This window comes from Bombina bombina, chromosome 2 (genome assembly GCF_027579735.1).
Source record: "Bombina bombina isolate aBomBom1 chromosome 2, aBomBom1.pri, whole genome shotgun sequence".
NCBI lineage: Eukaryota > Metazoa > Chordata > Amphibia > Anura > Bombinatoridae > Bombina > Bombina bombina.
The window spans coordinates 1,317,469,906-1,317,494,801 of record NC_069500.1 but is presented as its reverse complement, the minus strand read 5'-3'; the positions used below and the strand labels follow the sequence as shown (position 1 = coordinate 1,317,494,801).

General features: G+C 40.7%; 1 protein-coding gene across 2 annotated transcripts in view; it reads left to right on the top strand.

The window, feature by feature from the left end:
* The window catches only part of AFAP1 (actin filament associated protein 1), a 455,210-nt gene that overhangs the window by 413,163 nt on the left and 17,151 nt on the right, over positions 1 to 24,896 (top strand). For both annotated transcript variants that reach the window (XM_053704166.1, XM_053704167.1), the window contains one exon: positions 15,483 to 15,597. In XM_053704166.1, coding sequence (XP_053560141.1) covers positions 15,483 to 15,597 — 115 coding nt within the window. The remainder of the gene's footprint in view (positions 1 to 15,482; positions 15,598 to 24,896) is intronic.

Here is a 24,896-nt window from a genome sequence, read left to right as displayed (position 1 = left end):
CTTCTGTGTCTACACCAGTTTTGCCCATGCAGGAGGCCCCTAGTACTTCTAGCGCGCCAATGCTTATTACCATGCAACAATTGACGGCTGTAATGAATAACTCCATAGCAAATATTTTATCCAAAATGCCTGCATATCAGAGAAAGCGCGATTGCTCTGTTTTAAACACTGAAGAGCAGGAGGGCGCTGATGATAATTGTTCTGTCATACCCTCACACCAATCTGAAGGGGCCATGAGGGAGGTTTTGTCAGATGGGGAAATTTCAGATTCAGGAAAAATTTCCCAACAGGCTGAACCTGATGTTGTGACATTTAAATTTAAATTAGAACATCTCCGCGCACTGCTTAAGGAGGTGTTATCTACTCTGGATGATTGTGACAACCTGGTCATTCCAGAAAAATTATGCAAGATGGACAAGTTCCTAGAGGTTCCGGTGCACCCCAACGCTTTTCCTATACCCAAGCGGGTGGCGGACATAGTGAATAAGGAATGGGAGAAGCCCGGCATACCTTTTGTTCCCCCTCCTATATTTAAGAAATTATTTCCTATGGTCGACCCCAGAAAGGACTTATGGCAGACAGTCCCTAAGGTCGAAGGGGCAGTTTCTACTCTAAACAAGCGCACTACTATTCCTATCGAGGATAATTGTGCTTTCAAAGATCCTATGGATAAAAAATTGGAGGGTTTGCTTAAAAAGATTTTTATACAGCAAGGTTACCTTCTTCAACCCATTTCGTGCATTGTTCCTGTCACTACAGCAGCGTGGTTCTGGTTCGAGGAACTAGAAAAGTCGCTCAGTAGAGAGACTCCATATGAGGAGGTTATGGACAGAGTTCACGCACTTAAGTTGGCTAACTCTTTTATTTTAGATGCCGCTTTGCAAATAGCTAGATTAGCGGCGAAAAATTCAGGGTTTGCAATTGTGGCGCGCAAAGCGTTTTGGCTAAAGTCTTGGTCAGCGGATGTATCATCCAAGACAAAATTGCTTAATATCCCCTTCAAGGGTAAAACTCTCTTTGGGCCAGAATTGAAAGAGATTATCTCAGACATCACTGGGGGAAAGGGCCACGCCCTCCCACAAGATAGGCCTTTCAAAGCCAAGAATAAGTCTAATTTTCGTTCCTTTCGTAATTTCAGGAACGGACCGGGCTCTAATTCTGCATCCTCTAAGCAAGAGGGTAATACCTCACAGACCAAACCAGCCTGGAAACCGATGCAAGGCTGGAACAAGGGTAAGCAGGCCAAGAAGCCTGCCGCTGCTAACAAAACAGCATGAAGGAGTAGCCCCCGATCCGGGACCGGATCTAGTGGGGGGCAGACTCTCGCTTGTCAAGTTCTTCATTCTATTCCTCGTCCTTCCGTAGCTCAGTGCATGGAAGTAGTAGGATTGATGGTTGCAGCAATGGACATAGTTCCTTTTGCGCGAATTCATCTAAGACCATTACAACTGTGCATGCTGAAACAGTGGAATCGGGACTATACAGACTTGTCTCCAGTGATTCAAGTAGATCAGAAGACCAGAGACTCACTCCGTTGGTGGCTAACCCAGGATCACCTATCCCAGGGAATGAGCTTCCACAGTCCAGAGTGGGTCATCGTCATGACCGACGCCAGCCTAGTGGGCTGGGGCGCGGTCTGGGAATCCCTGAAAGCTCAGGGACTGTGGTCTCGGGAAGAGTCTCTTCTCCCGATAAACATTCTGGAACTAAGAGCGATATTCAATGCTCTCAGGGCTTGGCCTCAGCTAGCAAAGGCCAGATTCATAAGATTCCAATCAGACAACATGACGACTGTTGCGTATCTCAATCATCAGGGGGGAACAAGGAGTTCCCTGGCGATGAAAGAAGTGACCAAAATAATACAATGGGCGGAGAATCACTCCTGCCACCTATCTGCGATCCACATTCCAGGTGTGGAAAACTGGGAAGCGGATTATTTGAGTCGTCAGACATTCCATCCGGGGGAGTGGGAACTCCATCCGGAGATCTTTGCCCAGTTGACGCAACTATGGGGCATTCCAGATATGGATCTGATGGCGTCTCGTCAGAACTTCAAGGTTCCTTGCTACGGGTCCAGATCCAGGGATCCCAAGGCGACTCTAGTGGATGCATTAGTAGCGCCTTGGACCTTCAACCTAGCTTATGTGTTTCCACCGTTTCCTCTCATTCCCAGGCTGGTAGCCAGGATCAAACAGGAGAGGGCCTCGGGGATCTTGATAGCTCCTGCGTGGCTACGCAGGACTTGGTATGCAGACCTGGTGAATATGTCATCGGTTCCACCATGGAAGCTACCTTTGAGACAGGACCTTCTTGTTCAGGGTCCATTCGAACATCCAAATCTGGTCTCCCTCCAGCTGACGGCTTGGAGATTGAACGCTTGATTCTATCAAAGCGTGGGTTTTCAGATTCTGTGATAGATACTCTGGTTCAAGCCAGAAAAACGGTAACTAGAAAGATTTACCATAAAATATGGAAAAGATATATCTGCTGGTGTGAATCCAAGGGATTCCCATGGAATAAGATAAAGATTCCTAGGATTCTTTCCTTTCTACAAGAAGGTTTGGATAAAGGATTATCTTCGAGTTCTCTAAAGGGACAGATTTCTGCTTTATCTGTCCTACTACACAAACGACTGGCAGTTGTGCCAGATGTTCAAGCATTTGTTCAGGCTTTGATTAGGATCAAGCCTGTTTACAGACCTTTGACTCCTCCCTGGAGTTTAAATCTAGTTCTTTCAGTTCTTCAAGGGGTTCCGTTTGAACCTTTACATTCCATAGATATTAAGTTGTTATCTTGGAAAGTTTTGTTTTTGGTTGCTATTTCTTCTGCTAGAAGAGTTTCTGAGTTATCTGCTCTACAATGTACTCCACCCTATCTGGTGTTCCATTCAGATAAGGTTGTTTTGCGTACTAAGCCTGGTTTTCTACCAAAGGTTGTTTCCAACAAAAATATTAATCAGGAGATAGTTGTACCTTCTTTGTGTCCGAATCCAGTTTCAAAGAAGGAACGTTTGCTACACAATTTAGATGTAGTCCGTGCTCTAAAATTCTACTTAGAAGCTACAAAAGAGTTCAGACAAACTTCTTCTCTGTTTGTCGTCTATTCTGGTAAAAGGAGAGGTCAAAAAGCAACTTCTACCTCTCTTTCCTTTTGGCTTAAAAGCATCATCCGATTGGCTTATGAGACTGCCGGACGGCAGCCTCCTGAAAGAATCACAGCTCACTCCACTAGGGCTGTAGCTTCCACATGGGCCTTCAAGAACGAGGCTTCTGTTGATCAGATATGTAAGGCAGCGACTTGGTCTTCACTGCACACTTTTGCCAAATTTTACAAATTTGATACTTTTGCTTCTTCGGAGGCTATTTTTGGGAGAAAGGTTTTGCAAGCCGTGGTGCCTTCCGTTTAGGCGACCTGATTTGCTCCCTCCCTTCATCCGTGTCCTAAAGCTTTGGTATTGGTTCCCACAAGTAAGGATGACGCCGTGGACCGGACACACCAATGTTGGAGAAAACAGAATTTATGCTTACCTGATAAATTACTTTCTCCAACGGTGTGTCCGGTCCACAGCCCGCCCTGGTTTTTTAATCAGGTCCGATGAATTATTTTCTCTAACTACAGTCACCACGACACCCTATGGTTTCTCCTATTTTTTCCTCCTGTCCGTCGGTCGAATGACTGGGGTGGGCGGAGCCTAGGAGGGACTATATTGCCAGCTTTGCTGGGACTCTTTGCCATTTCCTGTTGGGGAAGAGATATTCCCACAAGTAAGGATGACGCCGTGGACCGGACACACCGTTGGAGAAAGTAATTTATCAGGTAAGCATAAATTCTGTTATTTCCTTCATAAACATACTTTTATTTTCCTCTTCTAATAACCCCCTGCTGCGTTTATGCTGCACATTTTTTTCTTACATTGATGGTGGTACAGTGAGTGGTTTGCGCTCAGGGCCGGATTGGCCTACCAGGATACCAGGAGATTTCCCGGTGGTCTGCAGCAGTTGGGGCTGGGAAGCTACAATTTAAAGGGGAGATTAATGGCTGCAATTGGGTTGTAGGGTGCTTATATAACAACAATCTGGCATTTTTATTTAATGCAAAGTAATATAATTTAATTCTGAAAAAAATATTAGGGAAGGAGTATCCCAGTAATCATCTTTAAGAAAAATGGGGCCTGTGAATTCTACCGAATCAACGGAAAATAGGGCTGATCTTCATATTTTTCAAGGGCTGCTTTTTATTCCCAGTCCGGCCCTGTTTGCGCTGCTGCTTTACATATATTACATTATGTTTAAAGCAATAGTTGATACAACTTTACTAACACATTTCTGTAAAACAGATGTTCTTGTACTGAGCAAACAAAGCACAAATATTTGTGTATGTATCTGAGGCATGTCACTGTACCAATAGAACTGTGGGAGTTCTGCTTATCTGCCAGTGAACAATCTCAATTTATAGGAACATGATACTCAAAACATTTCTCTGTTCCATCTAACAGAGAATATTTAAGAAGGTATTATTGTGATGTCGTAAAGAATGTTGCTGGGCTAAATGGGTCATGGGAATGTGTACCCGGTCCGGCCTGAGATTGCTGTCCCCTTTCGTGTTTTGTATATGTCTGGGGAGATTACTTTAAGCCCGCGCACCCTTCATTTTTTTCCCAGTTTGTTTGACTGTGAGCCTGCATTGTGTGGCTGTTTAGGGACCCAGGTTTTGGAAGAGACCTTGACGTGGTACTTGGGCTTGTCCCATTTGGCCAGATGCGGTAACTAACTCTTCCATTGTTACTTTTTATCTTAGTTGTGAGCTTGTAAGTGAGTGCTGGACTTTTTTTGTGTGCTATATTATCGTATATATTTCTCCAACATAGGTGTGTCCGGTCCACGGCGTCATCCTTACTTGTGGGATATTCTCTTCCCCAACAGGAAATGGCAAAGAGCCCAGCAAAGCTGGTCACATGATCCCTCCTAGGCTCCGCCTACCCCAGTCATTCTCTTTGCCGTTGTACAGGCAACATCTCCACGGAGATGGCTTAGAGTTTTTTAGTGTTTAACTGTAGTTTTTCATTATTCAATCAAGAGTTTGTTATTTTCAAATAGTGCTGGTACGTACTATTTACTCAGAAACAGAAAAGAGATGAAGAATTCTGTTTGTATGAGGAAAATGATTTTAGCAACCGTAACTAAAATCCATGGCTGTTCCACACAGGACTGTTGAGAGCAATTAACTTCAGTTGGGGGAACAGTTTGCAGTCTCTTGCTGCTTGAGGTATGACACATTCTAACAAGACGATGTAATGCTGGAAGCTGTCATTTTCCCTATGGGATCCGGTAAGCCATGTTTATTACGATTGTAAATAAGGGCTTCACAAGGGCTTATTTAAACTGTAGACTTTTTTTGGGCTAAATCGATTGATATTAACACTTATTTAGCCTTGAGGAATCATTTATTCTGGGTATTTTGATTTAATAATATCGGCATCTTTAGGGGCTTTCCCAAAGCATAGGCAGAGTCTCATTTTCGCGCCGGTGTTGCGCACTTGTTTTTGAGAGGCATGGCATGCAGTCGCATGTGAGAGGAGCTCTGATACTTATAAAAGACTTCTGAAGGCGTCATTTGGTATCGTATTCCCCTTTGGGTTTGGTTGGGTCTCAGCAAAGCAGATACCAGGGACTGTAAAGGGGTTTAAAGCTTAAAACGGCTCCGGTTCCGTTATTTTAAGGGTTAAAGCTTCCAAAATTGGTGTGCAATATTTTCAAGGCTTTAAGACGCTGTGGTGAAAATTTGGTGAATTTTGAACAATTCCTTCATGTTTTTTCGCAATTGCAGTAATAAAGTGTGTTCAGTTTAAAATTTAAAGTGACAGTAACGGTTTTATTTTAAAACGTTTTTTTGTACTTTCTGATCAAGTTTATGCCTGTTTAACATGTCTGAACTACCAGATAGACTGTGTTCTGAATGTGGGGAAGCCAGAATTCCTATTCATTTAAATAAATGTGATTTATGTGATAATGACAATGATGCCCAAGATGATTCCTCAAGGGAGGGGAGTAAGCATGGTACTGCATCATTCCCTCCTTCGTCTACACGAGTCTTGCCCACTCAGGAGGCCCCTAGTACATCTAGCGCGCCAATACTCCTTACTATGCAACAATTAACGGCTGTAATGGATAATTCTGTCAAAAACATTTTAGCCAAAATGAACCCTTGTCAGCGTAAGCGTGGCTGCTCTGTTTTAGTTACTGAAGAGCATGACGACGCTGATATTAATATCTCTGAAGGGCCCCTAACCCAATCTGAGGGGGCCAGGGAGGTTTTGTCTGAGGGAGAAATTACTGATTTAGGGAACATTTCTCAGCAGGCTGAATCTGATGTGATTACATTTAAATTTAAATTGGAACATCTCCGCATTTTGCTTAAGGAGGTATTATCCACTCTGGATGATTGTGAAAATTTAGTCATCCCAGAGAAACTATGTAAAATGGACAAGTTCCTAGAGGTGCCGGGGCTCCCAGAAGCTTTTCCTATACCCAAGCGGGTGGCGGACATTGTTAATAAAGAATGGGAAAGGCCCGGTATTCCTTTCGTCCCTCCCCCCATATTTAAAAAATTGTTTCCTATGGTCGACCCCAGAAAGGACTTATGGCAGTCAGTCCCCAAGGTCGAGGGAGCGGTTTCTACTTTAAACAAACGCACCACTATTCCCATAGAGGATAGTTGTGCTTTCAAAGATCCTATGGATAAAAAATTAGAAGGTTTGCTTAAAAAGATGTTTGTTCAGCAGGGTTACCTTCTACAACCCATTTCATGCATTGTCCCTGTCACTACAGCCGCATATTTCTGGTTTGATGAACTGCTTAAGGTGCTCGATAGTGACTCTCCTCCTTATGAGGAGATTATGGACAGAATCAATGCTCTCAAATTGGCTAATTCTTTCACTCTAGACGCCTCTTTGCAATTGGCTAAGTTAGCGGCTAAGAACTCTGGGTTTGCTATTGTGGCGCGCAGAGCGCTTTGGTTGAAATCTTGGTCGGCTGATGCGTCTTCCAAGAACAAGCTACTAAACATTCCTTTCAAGGGGAAAACGCTGTTTGGTCCTGACTTGAAAGAGATTATCTCTGATATCACTGGGGGTAAGGGCCACGCCCTTCCTCAGGATCGGCCCTTCAAGGCAAAAAATAGACCTAATTTTCGTCCCTTTCGTAAAAACGGACCAGCCCAAGGTGCTACGTCCTCTAAGCAAGAGGGTAATACTTCTCAGGCCAAGCCAGCTTGGAGACCAATGCAAGGCTGGAACAAGGGAAAGCAGGCCAAGAAACCTGCCACTGCTACCAAGACAGCATGAAATATTGGCCCCCGATCCGGGACCGGATCTGGTGGGGGGCAGACTCTCTCTCTTCGCTCAGGCTTGGGCAAGAGATGTTCTGGATCCTTGGGCGCTAGAAATAGTCTCCCAGGGTTATCTTCTGGAATTCAAGGGACTTCCCCCAAGGGGGAGGTTCCACAAGTCGCAGTTGTCTTCAGACCACATAAAAAGACAGGCGTTCTTACATTGTGTAGAAGACCTGTTAAAAATGGGAGTGATTCATCCTGTTCCATTAAGAGAACAAGGGATGGGGTTCTACTCCAATCTGTTCATAGTTCCCAAAAAAGAGGGAACGTTCAGACCAATCCTAGATCTCAAGATCTTAAACAAATTTCTCAAGGTTCCATCGTTCAAGATGGAAACCATTCGAACTATCCTTCCTTCCATCCAGGAAGGTCAATTTATGACCACGGTGGATTTAAAGGATGCGTATCTACATATTCCTATCCACAAGGAACATCATCGGTTCCTAAGGTTTGCATTCCTGGACAAACATTACCAGTTCGTGGCGCTTCCTTTCGGATTAGCCACTGCTCCAAGGATTTTCACAAAGGTACTAGGGTCCCTTCTAGCGGTGCTAAGACCAAGGGGCATTGCAGTAGTACCTTACCTGGACGACATTCTGATTCAAGCGTCGTCCCTTCCTCAAGCAAAGGCTCACACGGACATTGTCCTGGCCTTTCTCAGATCTCACGGCTGGAAAGTGAACGTGGAAAAGAGTTCTCTATCCCCGTCAACAAGGGTTCCCTTCTTGGGAACAATTATAGACTCCTTAGAAATGAGGATCTTTCTAACAGAGGCCAGAAAAACAAAGCTTCTGGACTCTTGTCGGATACTTCATTCCGTTCCTCTTCCTTCCATAGCTCAGTGCATGGAAGTGATCGGGTTGATGGTGGCGGCGATGGACATAGTTCCTTTTGCGCGCATTCATCTAAGACCATTACAACTGTGCATGCTCAGTCAGTGGAATGGGGACTATACAGACTTGTCTCCGAAGATACAAGTAAATCAGAGGACCAGAGACTCACTCCGTTGGTGGCTGTCCCTGGACAATCTGTCTCAAGGGATGATGTTCCACAGACCAGAGTGGGTCATTGTCACGACCGACGCCAGTCTGATAGGCTGGGGCGCGGTCTGGGGATCCCTGAAAGCTCAGGGTCTTTGGTCTCGGGAAGAATCTCTTCTACCGATAAATATTCTGGAACTGAGAGCGATATTCAATGCGCTCCAGGCCTGGCCCCAGCTTGCGAGGACCAGGTTCATACGGTTTCAATCAGACAACATGACGACTGTTGCGTACATCAACCATCAGGGGGGAACAAGGAGTTCCCTAGCGATGGAAGAAGTAACCAAAATTATTCTTTGGGCGGAGTCTCACTCCTGCCACCTGTCTGCTATCCACATCCCAGGAGTGGAAAATTGGGAAGCGGATTTTCTGAGTCGTCAGACATTGCATCCGGGGGAGTGGGAACTCCATCCGGAAATCTTTGCCCAAGTCACTCACCTGTGGGGCATTCCAGACATGGATCTGATGGCCTCTCGTCAGAACTTCAAAGTTCCTTGCTACGGGGCCAGATCCAGGGATCCCAAGGCGGCTCTAGTGGATGCACTAGTAGCACCTTGGACCTTCAAACTAGCTTATGTGTTCCCGCCATTTCCTCTCATCCCCAGGCTGATAGCCAGGATCAAGCAGGAGAGGGCGTCGGTGATCTTGATAGCTCCTGCGTGGCCACGCAGGACTTGGTATGCAGATCTGGTGAATATGTCATCGGCTCCACCTTGGAAGCTACCTTTGAGACGAGACCTTCTTGTTCAGGGTCCGTTCGAACATCCGAATCTGGTTTCACTCCAGCTGACTGCTTGGAGATTGAACGCTTGATTTTATCGAAGCGAGGATTCTCAGATTCTGTGATCGATACTCTTGTTCAGGCCAGAAAGCCTGTGACTAGAAAGATTTACCACAAAATTTGGAAAAAATATATCTGTTGGTGTGAATCTAAAGGATTCCCTTGGGACAAGGTTAAGATTCCTAGGATTCTATCCTTCCTTCAAGAAGGATTGGAAAAAGGATTATCTGCAAGTTCCCTGAAGGGACAGATTTCTGCCTTGTCGGTATTACTTCACAAAAAGCTGGCAGCTGTGCCAGATGTTCAAGCCTTTGTTCAGGCTCTGGTTAGAATCAAGCCTGTTTACAAACCTTTGACTCCTCCTTGGAGTCTCAATTTAGTTCTTTCAGTTCTTCAGGGGGTTCCGTTTGAACCCTTACATTCCGTTGATATTAAGTTATTATCTTGGAAAGTTTTGTTTTTAGTTGCGATTTCTTCTGCTAGAAGAGTCTCAGAATTATCTGCTCTGCAGTGTTCTCCTCCTTATCTGGTGTTCCATGCAGATAAGGTGGTTTTACGTACTAAACCTGGTTTTCTTCCAAAAGTTGTTTCTAACAAAAACATTAACCAGGAGATTATCGTACCTTCTCTGTGTCCAAAACCAGTTTCAAAGAAGGAACGTTTGTTGCACAATTTGGATGTTGTTCGCGCTCTAAAATTCTATTTAGATGCTACAAAGGATTTTAGACAAACATCTTCCTTGTTTGTTGTTTATTCAGGTAAAAGGAGAGGTCAAAAAGCAACTTCTACCTCTCTCTCTTTTTGGATTAAAAGCATCATCAGATTGGCTTACGAGACTGCCGGACGGCAGCCTCCCGAAAGAATCACAGCTCATTCCACTAGGGCTGTGGCTTCCACATGGGCCTTCAAGAACGAGGCTTCTGTTGATCAGATATGTAGGGCAGCGACTTGGTCTTCACTGCACACTTTTACCAAATTTTACAAGTTTGATACTTTTGCTTCTTCTGAGGCTATTTTTGGGAGAAAGGTTTTGCAAGCCGTGGTGCCTTCCATTTAGGTGACCTGATTTGCTCCCTCCCTTCATCCGTGTCCTAAAGCTTTGGTATTGGTTCCCACAAGTAAGGATGACGCCGTGGACCGGACACACCTATGTTGGAGAAAACAGAATTTATGTTTACCTGATAAATTTCTTTCTCCAACGGTGTGTCCGGTCCACGGCCCGCCCTGGTTTTTTTATCAGGTCTGATATTTTATTTTCTTTAACTACAGTCACCACGGTACCATATGGTTTCTCCTATGCAAATATTCCTCCTTAACGTCGGTCGAATGACTGGGGTAGGCGGAGCCTAGGAGGGATCATGTGACCAGCTTTGCTGGGCTCTTTGCCATTTCCTGTTGGGGAAGAGAATATCCCACAAGTAAGGATGACGCCGTGGACCGGACACACCGTTGGAGAAAGAAATTTATCAGGTAAACATAAATTCTGTTTTTTTGTAATTTACCCATTTGGGACGTGCACCCAGACCTGTCTGGGGTTAACTGCCTGTGGCTCTGTGGACGGTGCAGCTTCCTGAGAGTGCTGTTTTTGCACCCAGGGCTGTGCATGTTGCAGGGTCATGGGATGTGTACCCGTCTAGCGATGTTAACACGGGAGTGCAGAATAGTACTTCACACGTTATCTAGCCCATAATGGGAAGGAAAAATAAATCATATGCATATGATAGAAACATTTTCAATATCACATACTTTTAAGGGCCAGTTGTATACTGACAGATACTTCTAAATAGGCTTCAAAATAAAAATAAGCAGCTTTGACAAAACCATTTTTTTGGTATGAAAATATTTTATCATATTAAGTGGTGTTTTTTATATGCATGATTTATATGCATGATAGACATTTCTTGAGTATAAAGTCCGTTTACCCTTAGAATACTTTTCCATTCTTTGTATTTGTGATGTTATATTTCTGTCCTAAAACTCACAAACGTGACCTGAACAGCAGACCACAAACTTCAGCTGATGATTCCCAGTCCTTCCACCTCTCTGCCAAAAAGCAGTTTTAAGATATCTCCCTCAGTTATTATTATATATATATATTTTGCTATTCAGTGGAGAGATACGGCAGATTGTATTTATTACAGTGCCACGAAGGCACAAAAGAGACATTACAATTTACCTCTAATATCAAATTTACTTTATTCTTTTAATATCCTTAGCTGAAAGCATAGATATCTTAGCTCAGTACCAGCAATTCATTACTGCAAACTACCTGGTGATTGGAGGCTTCACACATATTCCTCGTATCATTGGCTCATCAGATGCATTCAGCTAGCTCCCAGTTGTGCACAGCTACGCAATAAAGTCACAATTAAACTTTTCATGATTCACAACATTCCAATGTACTTCTGTTATCTAATTTACTTTTTTCTCTTGGTATTCTTTGTTGAATAGCATACCTAGGCAGACTCAGGAGCAGCAAAGAACTGTATACACCAAGTATGCATTTTGTCATTGGCTCACCCAATATGTTCAACTAAACTCCCTTAAAGGGACAGTATACACCAATTGTCATATAACTGCATGTAATAGACAATACTATAAATAAGAATATGCACAGATTCTGATCTAAAAATCCAGTATAAAAAAAATATTTAAAAACTTATTTAGAAGCTTACAGTTTAGCTCTGTTTAAAAGGTTACTAGAACACCCACTGCAAGTGGGAAATATCAGACCCTCCCCCTCCCCCTTCCTTTGCATATGAAAAGACCCTTTACACAAACGGAAGCAAGCTGGAGTAGGTATACGTCGGTATTCTCCTAAAACTTTGGGGCTTGGTTAGGAGTCTGAAAATCAGGGCAATGTTTTTTAAAAATAAGCAAAATTATCCATTAAAAAAAAAAACTGTATGGGCTATATAAATAGATCATCTACAAAACATTTATGCAAAGAAAAATCAAGTGTATACTGTTCATTTAAGTGCATTGATGTTCCTTTAACAAAATATACCAAGACAATGAAGCAAAATTGATAACAAAAGTAAATTGGAAAGTTGTATAAAATTGTATGTTCTATGCAAATCATGAAGGACAAATGTTGGGTTTCATGTTCCTTTAACTAAATGACAAAGTAAAACAGAGAAGGGTGCCTCCTAGTGTGGCCAATAAGCAACAAATGGACAAAGGGTGTAAGCAAAATGGGTAGTTACAATAGCTAAAGGCAAAGATAATGCCTAGGTGTACAAGCTGAGAACTCTTAGTGCACAGGTGGGGGCTGCTGCTTCCAGTACCAGATGTGTTTATTTTTAGAATGTTCCTTGAACTGTTTGTTTAACACCATTGCAGGAGTTAGACACAGTTATATACAAGCAGTAGTGCAATCATACAATGCTCTAACACATTACAGCTTCCTGCTTTTACCCATATGTCCTGAAAACCATCAGGCATTTAATATTAATGTGTGTTTGCATGTTTGTTTGTAACCATATGTGTATAATAACTAGTTTAGTTACTGATTGACCCACATTACTGAAAAAGAAAAACCCTATGATTTAGGCACGGGGGGAGGGGGAGATAATTTCTTCATGGTTTAACAGTCATTTTACAGCATTGTGTGGTTAATTTATGTTTATCCACGTAAAGGGACATCAAAAGACAAAAACCATTTTCAGCACTCTGATAAATCATGTCCTTTTAAGAGACTTTTCAATTTACGTCTATTATCAAATTTACTCTGGGGCTCTTGGTTATCTTTGCTGAACAGCATACCTATATATGCTCGGTAGTATTAAAGGGCCATGATACCCAAATGTTTAATACTTGAAAGTGCTGCAGCATAGCTGTAAAAAGCTGACTAGAAAATATCACCTGAACATCTCCATGTAAAAAAGACATTTTACCTCAAAATGCCCTAAGTATTCATACCCCATTGTAAAGGACTTTCAGCAGCAAATCAGTATGTCTGTCATGCACTCTCATCTTATTTCCCTATTCAGTTTAAGGAAGCTTACTATGAAATCTCATGAGAGTTAAGTGAAATCTCATGAGATCACAGTAAAAGAGTTCATGACCTCAGCACTGCTGATGCTGATTGGCTGCTGTTCATTTCTTCCTTTTTTATTTTATTTTATATTTTTTTTTTACCTGCAGCTGGACAGCAGCTGAGTATAACTTTTTACACAGCACTTACTCTGCTGAGCTGAGGAGATTGTGAGGTAAAATATCTTCCTTTTTTACATAGAGATGCTCAGGTGATATTTTTCTTTGAGCTTTTTACAGTTATGCTGCATCACTTTCAAGTGATTTAGCATATGAGTATTATGTCCCTTTAATGCACTGTTTGGGCCAAGTAGGTGATTGGTGGCTACGCACAAATGCATATTGCTATTGGTTTACCAGATATGTTCAGCTAGGCCCCTGTAGTGCATTGCTTCTACAGAGCTGCCTTTAACTATGAGTTAAAAATCTGTTTTTGCTTTTTTTTATGTCCCTTTAATTGTTGCAATACCCAGTGGCGTCACTAGGGGGGTGCGGGCCGCACCAGGGTGACACCCTCCAGGGGGTGACACCACCAAAAAAAAAAAAAAATGTTTTTTTCTTTTTTTTTTACATTTTATTGAAATTCAAAGAAATACAATGTAGAGATGCATAGATATTTTTATTAGAGGGGCCAGCATTTGTGAACTTTAGTGGGACTGGGGAAGTTGTAGACACTTCATTTTTTTTGCCCTCTTGAGCCAGCGCTGCAATTTCCATAAATAGTTTTCCCGGCTGCTTTTGCTTGTTTGTACTTTGCTCCTCCTCTGCCCAATTTCACTATGAATGTTGTGGGCGTGCCGTGGGGCTTGCAAAGTTGCGCTGCTAGCCTAAACCTACCTGCCTATCTGTGCTCACTGCTCAGTGATGTGTGGAGCAGTGGAGTCACTCACTGCTGTGCTGTCTCTCTAAACGAGAACTGGGAAATCATGAGGGGGATGCCTGGCACCTGAAGGAGTGTTTTTGTGTGTGTGTCTGAGTGCTTTTGTGTGTGTGTCTGAGTGTTTCAGTTTGTGTGCCTGAGTGTTTTTGTGTGTGTATGTGCCTGAGTGCTTTTGTGTGTGTGTGTCTGAGTGTTTCTTTGTGTGTGCCTGAGTGTTTTTATGTGTGTGTGTGTGTGTGTGTGTCTAAGTGTTTGTGTGTGTGCCTGAGTGTTTTTGTGTGTGTGTGCCTGAGTGTTTTGTGTGTGTGTGTGTGCCTGAGTGTTTTGTGTGTGTGTGTGTGCCTGAGTGTTTGTGTGTGTGTGTGTGTGTGTGTGTCTAAGTGTTTGTGTGTGTGCCTGACTGTTTGTGTGGGTGTCTAAGTGTTTGTGTGTGTGCCTGAGTGTTTTTGTGTGTGTGTGTCAGAGTGTTTTTGTGTGTGTCTGAGTATGTTTCTAAGTGTGTCTGAGTGTATCGGAGTGTTTGTATGTGTGTGTGTGCCTGTGTTTTTGTGTTTGTGTGTGTCTGCTTTCTGGGGGGAGGGGGGTGACACCATAAGTTACCGCACCGGGTGACACCAACCCTAGTGACGCCACTTGCAATACCATATTGCATTATATATTTTAATCTGCTTGCACGTGAATGATGTGGTAGAATTTTAGATTTGTATTTCTTTTTATTTAGTAATAATTTACAGAATGAACTCACAAGAAAACTCGATAAAACCTGTGTTGGATAGAGTCTATATTATTTATATTTTTGCTTATGATTCTGCAACAAATAACATAAGATACATTATACCAGATTTACTGGGTCTCTTTAAGTGATCTGTTTATACCAGATTTACTGGGTCTCTTTAAGTGATCTGTTTATACCAGATTTACTGGGTCTCTTTAAGTGATCTGTTTATACCAGATTTACTGGGTCTCTTTAAGTGATCTGTTTATTTCCTGAAAATTTAAATTGTGTTATTTACTTAACATTTTTACTCCTTTCTCAAGGAATTTTAATCTTAATTGAGATGTGTGTACAAATGTGCCTGGTATATATCATGCTCATTATTTCTATTTATTTTCAATGAGGTGATTCCACCTCTGTTTTTCAGAAGTACAGATTTGCTTTTGATCATTGCAGTAATACAAATAGATCATAAATAATATAGAATCTGCCTGTTTGCACTATGGATGCTTGCTTGTTCTGGTCATATAACGCATGCTAAAAATTAGTTTAGTTTATTAAAAGTCTTGGTTCATGTTATCATTGAGTTTAAATACTTAACACTGCTACATTCAGCTTACTGTAAATATCTGTTTCTTACAGCTTAAGAGTAAGAAACCCCCAGCAACAGCGAATGGCCTATCACCGAAATCTAAAGTAGCGACCTCCCAGCAAAAGAAAACGAATACAGCAGTTAATGTGAAACGCACCGCCTCAAGTAAGCACATTTAATATATATTGCTAGTAATTAATTATCATTTATTTGTAGATAAAGATCACATATTGTTAATACAGCGGTAAAGTTAAATGTGCTTTACGTCTCGGTAGCTTGCGGACTGTTTATTTTGCTATATTGATTTTGAATGTGAAGGAAAGACACCTAAATTATAAATGCTCAAAGATTTAGAGAAAGTTCTCTCCATGCCATGAGACTATTTACTTATATTATCAAATTTGCATTGGTCTCTTGGTATCCTTTGTTGAAAAGCATACCTCGTTAGACTCAGCAGCAGCAGTGCCCTGCTGTGAACTAGCTTCTGGTTGGTGGCTATGTGCATATCTCTCTTGTCATTGGCTCACCTGATGTGCTCAGCTAGCTCCCAGGAGTGTATTGCTGTACTGAAGCTGACACTATGGGGCCTATTTATCAAAGGTCTTGCGGATGTGATCCGACAGTGCGGATCAGGTCCGCAAGACCTCGCTGAATGCGGAGAGGAATACGCTATCCGTATTCAGCATTGCACCATCAGCTCACAAGAGCTGCTGGTGCAACGCCGCCCCCTGCTGACTCGCGGCCAATGGGCCACCAGCAGGGAGGTGTCAATCAACCCAATCGTACTTGATCGGGTTGATTTCCGGCGATTCCTGTCCGCCTCATCAGAGCAGGTGGACAGGGTTATGGAGCAGCGGTCTGTAGACCGCTGCTTCATAACTGCTGTTTCTGGCGAGTCTGAAGACTTGCCAGAAACACGGGCCCACAAGCTCCGTTCGGAGCTTGATAAATGGGCCCCTTTGTGTTTTTAATGGCTTTGCAGATGGTTAAACACATAGTTATATGCACATCAATGCTTTTACTTTTTGCATTTGTATGTCCCTTTAATTCATATAGGTCTACAAAAAGAATTTTTGTTTAACAATATAAAATATATTTGTCATGCACATCGTATGTTTAGTGACATTTTAAAGGGACACTCAAGTCAAAACAAACTTTTATCATTCAGATAGAGCCTTCAGTTTTAAGACACTTTCCAATTTACTTCCATTATGAAATTTTACTCAGTCTTTTTTATATTCACACTTTCTGAGGAACAAGATCCTACTGAGCATGTGCACTAACTCACAGGGTATACGTATACTAGTCTGTGATTGGCTGATGGCTGTCACATGATACAGGGGGCCGGACTAAGAGAGAAAAAATAAATTTGTCAGAAAAAATCTACTGCTTATTTGAGTGTTATTGCATTGTCTTTTTATTATGCACTTGTTAATTATGCAATTCTACTGCATTGAGTGGTCCTTTAAGTTGCCACATGTTGACATTATAAATAAAAGATTTAGGTTTCTATACTGCTTAGCATCATTCCACTTGTGTAAATTAAAAACAAGCTATTTTCTATAACCCTTGTCTAATTAGTTCAGTTAGGATGTTACGCCCTGTATGTTTCTTCAGGCAGCTTAAAGGGACACTCAACCCAAATGTTTTCTTTCGTTATTCAGATAGAGCATGCAATTTTTTTTTTTTAAATATTTATTTATAAACCAACATGAGTACAAAACACAAGATCCGCCACGCAGGGCTTAGTGTGATAACCTGTTACAAAAGAAATTGATGCATTTATCTTAACTAAATAATAATGATAGTACATATCTTTTGTTAATAAATGAATACATATTATACTCAATGAAGGTATTTTCTGTTTATTTTATGCATTTAATTGAGAAAAGAGAGGGGGGAAAAGAGAAAGAAAAAAAAAAAAAAAAAAAAAAAAAAGAAAAAAGGAAAACAACTATATTCATTCAGTTAGTAAACAGTTTGCTTCAGAGTCAGTTTCATATTCCTCAATTAAATTATCAAGGAAAGGAAGATATGTATAACCACAATATGGGGAGAGGAGGAGGGGAGAGGAAGGGCGGGGGGAGAGAGAAAGAAAAAAAAAAGAGAGAGAGAGAAAAAAAAAAAAAAAAAAAAAAAAAGGAGCTTAATTATTACCATGTGCCAAGAATTACCAGTTCTGAGTTCCTGAAGGGATATATCAAAAAGTCAATTTCACTAGGTGGCAGATCTTTAATAAATGGTGACCATTTCAAAAATAATTTTCTGATATCTCGGTCATTATTTGGGTCTGTATCTATTTGTTCCAAGATGTATTGCTTTTTTAAAAAATTCTTAGTTTCTGTTATGCTAGGAGGATTTGTCTTTTTCCATTTACTAAAAATGAGATATCTTGCTGCTAAAATAGTTATGTTGATAATTCTCTTTATATTTTCCTCATTCAATTGAAACAGAAAAACTATTATTTCTAGAGATAGTATTATACGGGAAGGAGCTATTATCTTGTTTAACCAAAATTCAATCTTTAACCAGAAGTTCCTGATTTTTGGGCAGGCCCATAACATGTGCTGGAGGTCTGCCTTCAGAAGTGAACATTTTGGGCATGACTTAAAGTTACTACTTCCATATCTATGTCCTTTTTCAGGAGTAAAATAGGTCATGTATAACAATTTCAAATGAGATTCTCTCCAGGAAGCGGCGAGAGTGGCACGAGCAGTTTCCAATATTGATTGATAGAACAGTGGGGGATCTAAGGGTTGTTTGATCAATGCACTCCACTTGTTCTGGGTTGTCTCAATATTTTTTGCTCCCTTTACTGATACCAACAATTGGTACCCACATACAATTGAGATGTGTCTCAGTTTGGCAACGGCAAGCCAATTTCCAACTTTATCCAGAGACCAGTTCCATCCATATTTATAGATGAGATTTAGGGCATAGTGTCTTGCCTGGAGGTAAGCGAAAAAAAATTTGTTTGGTATATTAAATTCTAATCTCAGCGTTTCAAATGATTTAACACATCTTCTCTCAAAATCTAAGATCTGACATATGTTGCTGAGGCCTAATATTTTCCATTTTCTGAATACTCCTTCCTGTATACCATCCCCAAACTGTGGGTTACCCAGAAACGGATATAACGGGAAACATGATACTCTACCTCTAATGTAGTACATATCTTTTTCCATGCCAGAATAGGGTTGTAGATAGATTTTAACTTTTTAATTTGATTCGGAATCTGGTTAGGATCATTATGTATCAATGCTGTTAATTTTAAAGGATAAGTTATGTTTTTTTCCAAGTCGTTATCTGTTACATAATTCTTTAAATGTACCCAGTCTATAACTGTACGAGCTAAAAAAGCTTGATTATATGCTCGTATATCTGGGAGCGCAAGCCCCCCATACTTCAGTGGTAGAGATAATTTTTGAAGAGAGATTCTGGGTTTTCTATTTTGCCATATAAATGATCTAAGAGTAGAATTAAGAAGATCTATATCTTTCTTTTTGATAAAGAGAGGAATATTCTGTATCATGTATAGAAGTTTAGGTAAGAGCATCATTTTATAAGCAGCAATTCGGCCTGATAAAGATAGCGGGAAATTTTGCCAGTTTTTAAGGGATTCTTTAATTTTATTTATTATTGGAGTGAAATTAAGCGAATACCAAGTATCTAGGTCGTAAGAGATATTAATTCCCAGATATCGGAAAGAGTTATGAGCTATGTGGAAAGGAATTTCTGTTGATGAGTCTTTTGTCTGAGTGATCCAGAATAGTTCAGATTTTGTATTATTAACCTGATAGCCTGAGAAGGACCCAAATTGTTGTACTATATTTAAGAGTTTAGGTATATTTAATCTTGTATTAGTCATGTAAATAAGAACATCATCTGCATATAAAGCAATTTTAGACTCTTTCCTGCCCACCCTTATCCCTTCGATTTGATGTCTTATATAAATGGCAAGGGGCTCTATAGCAAGATCAAAGAGGAGGGGGGAGAGAGGGCACCCCTGTCTGGTACCACGATGTAATTCTATATCCTGTGATAGGTTTCCATTGACCAATAATTTTGTGGTAGCAATTCGATAGAGATTGCTAACAAACTTAGTAAAATTTTCTTTCAGTCCAAAATTATTTAAGGTATGAATGAGATGATCGTGGTGGACTGAGTCAAAAGCTTTTTGGGCATCTATTGATATTATTGCCTTATCAGGGGTGTCCTCTCTCTCCCCCCCCCTCTCGAGGATGCAGCTCTCTAAAATAGTCGATAAGAAGGAAAAGTTCACGTATTTTTGAGGCAGAGTTTCTGCTCTGTATGAACCCAGCTTGATCTGTATGGATAATAGGAGGTAATATGGTTTGGAGTCTATGTGCTAATATTGAGGTTAAGATTTTATAGTCGGTGTTGAGTAATGCGATAGGTCTATATGATTCCTCTTTTGTTGGGTCCTTCCCAGGCTTCAGTACCAAGGTAGTATAAGATGCAGAAAAACCATGTGTTGGGTCCTTTCCTTCTATATATAGATAATTAAATAGAGTAGTTAAATATGGTGTGATAGTATTATTTAGAGCTTGGTAAAATTCGTTCGGTAATGCGTCTGGGCCTGGGGCTTTATTGTGTGGCAATTTTAAAATTACTCTAGATACTTCTATTTCCGTAATTGGGGCATAGAGATCCTGTAGGTTCTCATGATGTAATGTGGGGAAAGTAATTTCGTTCCAAAATTGATCACGTGCCTGTATATTAGACTTTCTAAAAGAGTATAGATCAGAATAATATTTAAAGAATAATTGTGTGAGTTCTTCAGTCGTATTGACTGTTTGTGCTCCCGTGTTTATATAATCTATCAATTGGGATCCTCTTTCAATTTTGAGAAGTTTAGCTAGCAATTTACCCGTTTTATTGCCAAATCGATATAACTTTGACTGAACCCTGGCATCTTTCTGTGTTGTTTTGTAAAGCAAGAATGAGTCTCTATTTTGTAGAGCTGAGGTATATTTGGCCCAGCTTTGAGAGGAATTTAAAATTAAATGAAGATTATATGCGTTAGAAACTGCTCTTGCCAGCTCCCCCTCTCTTTGCTTAAGTTTTTTAGTTCTATTTACATTATATGCTATAATTTCCCCTCTTAACACTGCTTTAGCCGTCTCCCAGAATAGTAGAGGGCGTGAGATGTAGTCGCGGTTCAATAAAGCATAATCTTTAAATTTGACTTCCAACCAATTTTTAAATTTAAGATCTGTGGCAAGGAATGTTGGAAAAAAAAATCGTCTATTTGTTTGCCCACTATTATATGGTTGAAGATCTAAACAAATTGGGGCATGATCTGAGATAACTATTGGAAGTATTTGAGCCCTCACCTGCGATTTACATAGTCTCTCGTCCAATAAGAGAAGATCTATCCTTGAGAGAGACTTATGTGCCTTTGAAAGGCACGTATACTCTCGAGAATCAGGATTTTGGAGTCTCCATATATCACAAACTTTTAGGTTAAGCATTATTCTAGAGAAGAGTTTTGATTCTAATTTATCTCTTTTGGTTCTTTTTAACGCACGATCCTGTCTTAGCCTGTCCAGCAGGCATTTAGGGGTCATATTAAAGTCTCCACCCAGTATCAGATATCCCTCAGCACATGTCATGAGCCTGTTTTGTAGTACTTCCCAAAAGGGTACATTAAAAACATTTGGGGCATAAATGTTACAGAGTGTATATAACGTGTTATCTATTTTAATTTTTAAAATTATGTATCTCCCTTCGGTATCTTTTTCTGTTTGTATTACCTGGTACTTAACATTTTTGCTTATTAAGACAACAACTCCCCCTTTCCTCCTAGTACTTGGAGAGAAAAAAACCTCCTGGACCCATGTAGATTTAAGCTTGAGGACCTCTTCAGTTTTCAAATGTGTTTCTTGTAGGAGTGCAATAGAGGTATTAATTCTCTTCAAGTAGGTTAATATGGTTTTTCTTTTAATGGGGGACGTGAGGCCACCTATATTCCATGAAGTGACTTTAATTCTACTTGGCATGTTCATTATTTGTTAAACATATCAAAGAAGAAGAAAGAAAAAAAAAAAAAAAAAAGGGGAGAAAAGGAGGGGTTGGAGGGAGGGAGGGACCGTGTTTGAGAGAGCTGAACCTTTCAATTCTCTCATTACCCTTCTTGGAAGAGTCCATGTTTATATTCAGTAAGAGATTAAATTTACTATAATATCCCTATAGGCTATAATCTATTAATCTGTGGGGAATTTTTGAGCGTAAAATTTTCCAGCTTCCGCTGGAGTATCAAAAACAATTGATTGATTTTCTATGAATACCTTAAGTTTAGCAGGGTACAAGATGTTAGCCCTTATTCCCTGCTGGATAAACTTTGTGCACATTGGAGTAATTTCTCGTCTTTTATTGACTGTCTCCATTGAATAATCTTGAAAAAATAAGATTTTCGCTTCCGCTAGAAATATGGGCTGACATTTATGATAAGATTGCAAAAATGTAAGCTTGTCCTGATAATTTAAAAATTTGACAATTATTGGTCTGGGTCTGACATTTTTGGAAGAATAAGGGGGGCCAATTCTATGTATTCTTTCAATAAATGATTTAGGGAAGTTATCTGTAATTTTTAGGAGCTGTGGGAGTGTTACCATAAGTAGTTTGAATAGGTCTTCATATTGTCTGTCTTCGGGGACACCTATTATTCTAAGATTGTTTCTACGTGCCCGATTCTCTAGGTCTTCTATTTTCGTTTGTAATTTTAAGATGGTATTACTTGAGGTTTCGGTTTTGGCATTATACTCAATCATGTTATCCTCAAGGTCAGATATCCTCTGTTCTGCCTCCGTAAGCCTACTTGCAAATTGTCTGACTTCTGATGTTAGATGGATTATATCTGCTTTAATCTCGTTTCTTAAGATTTCGAATTTAGGTGAAAGAACTTCTGATATTCTTTGAACTAAGGATTGAATATCTATAGGTTCAGATAATGTTTGAGTGTTACTTGTGTGTGATTGTGATTCAACGGTAGGGTCTGCGGAAACCTTATTCCTTTTATCTCTTGGTTTAGCCGCCATTGGGGGAGGTGTATTTTTGGAGTGAGGGTGTATAAATTTATCCATGTGATTGTGTTCCTGTAATAGTGCAGGATGTGTCAGTGATAGTCTATTCCTCTTCTCTACTTATGAGGGATAGAGGGGAAGAGTGTAGGGTGTGAGGTGTGTGGGATGTGAAAAATCAACAATCGTGAGGAAGTGCATTAGTGTAGGGGCGGTGAGAATAAAATAAAACAGTGTGGAATGAAAATCAGTGTTTGCAGTTATCTCTGTTGTGTATTCTTTACCCTTAATTTGAGAGTTTTACCTCTTTAGCTAAATTAAATCTTAATGGCCCTTTCAAAAATGGAGGATAGCTATGTGCTATTATATATAAAAATTAGATGTATTCAAATTATATTGCTTTCCAATAATATTTGTATAAACAGGGGGATTATTTCAGTAGTTTATGATCTTTTTAAAGAAGCAGAACCGTCTTCCTGGAGACCTTTTTGTTTATCCCATAGGGACACAGGATACAATCTTAAAGTTTATAATTTTGTATGGTGTCAGGATTTACCCTGATATAAAATTCCAAAAAAAAAAAAAAAAAAAAAAAAAAAAAAAAGAAAAGAAGAAAAATATTCAATTGCTTTTTGATAGCAGGGCTACAGCTATCTTATTTTGTGAACCTTGCCCTTGCAAGAAGTACCAATTACAGTCCTAGCAGTTATTTTTCAAACAATATCAAAAATTATATTGATGTGAGACCTTAGTTCTAAAAAAAAATTTTTAACTTGTAATTTTTATCTCTTACTTTACCTGCTAGTAACTTATGATTTATTCATGCAAGCAATTAGAGTTCCTTGGCCTTTTGCACTAAAACCACGGTATGTTAAAGAAAAAGGCAGGGTTTATACATATAGAGATATCTAGCCTTTATGGTCAACCTTATTTGTATTGGAGACCTTTTATGTTAACCATGCTATATAATTTAAGGCATGAATTTGCACTCAGGGGATACAACGAAATATGTAGCAGTATATGATAGGTAATTGTTAATATATAGTTGTTTCTATTATATTCTCTCTATTTTTACCAGACTTAGAATTACTATTTAAACTTGCTTTTACAAGAATACAGAGATAATATCATCAGTTTTGTGCATATCAAATTTTTGTGCATACATGAAGAGTCCAATGAATTTTGGAAGGAAAATAATGAAAATAGCAGCAGAATAATTAGCTACTTTACCAGTTCCAGCTCTTAGCTGCAGATAGTTCGTAGTAAGATCAGGCTCTTCTTAGCAAACTGTCCCCCCTGCGCAACACCGATGTAGGGGGGAGCGTGCTTCGGGGTGTGTGACAGTAGTAGCCTTCTTAGTATTATGTTTGAGGCTTTCTGTAGTATGTACCATGGGGAGCGTCGGTCGTCAAAACGAGATCCACACAGGCTACAGCTGACCTCACCCCTCTCGCAGCATCGGTGGGAGGGGTCACATAGAGGGACAGCGGACACAGCCTGTCAGGTATTAGAGATCGCTGGGCTCTCCCCCTTCCATACGGGTAGGCTACCGGAGCCGAAATGGGAACAGAGTCCTGGAAGAGATACACACCCCGGGGTTCGTCTGCGGCTGGTAGTGAAGAAGAAGCCGATACACACCAGGATCGTGTCACAGTGGCTGTCAGGTAAGAGCGTCCAGTCTGGCCAAGTCTCAGGAACTCCTTCCTGCCTCAATACAGAGCACTTGGATCCATCTGAGATATTCCCAGAGGGCGGATTAAACTGTGCAGGAGGGCAGAGCCCGATAGGCAGAAACAAGGCGTCTCTCAACAGGTGTACCAGCAAGTAGGTAGAGAGACAGCTTTTTGTAGTAGGCTTTCAGCGTGCACAGAAACCTTCAATTGTTTGCTTATCTCACTGAGCATTTACTTTAGGGGAAACGTTTAATGCCGAGATGGGAACAGAGCCCTGCAAGAGATACACATCCCGGGGTTCATCTGCGGCAGGTAGTGGAGAAGAAGCCGGTGCACGCCAGGATCGTGTCACAGAGGCTGTCAGGTAAGAGCGTCCAGTCCGGCCAGGTCTCAGGAACTCCCTCCTGCCTTAATACAAGGCACTTGGATCCATCTGAGATGTTCCCGGAGAACGGGTTAAACTGTGCAGGAGGGCAGAGCCCGATAGGCAGGAACAAGGCGTCTCTCAACAGGTGTACTAGCAGGTAGGTAAAAAGGCAGCTTTTTGTAGTAGGTTTTCGGCGTGCACAGAAACCTTCAATTGTTTGCTTATCTCACTGAGCATTTACTTTAGGGAAAATGTTTAATGCCGAATAAAAAAGAAACTTCCAATTGCTGCAGCATGCAGTTTATAGTGCAATGTCTTGGCACTAGAAGAATTCCAGCAGCGGTATGTTTCACGCTGGACAAGCCATCCAGGGTTAGTGGT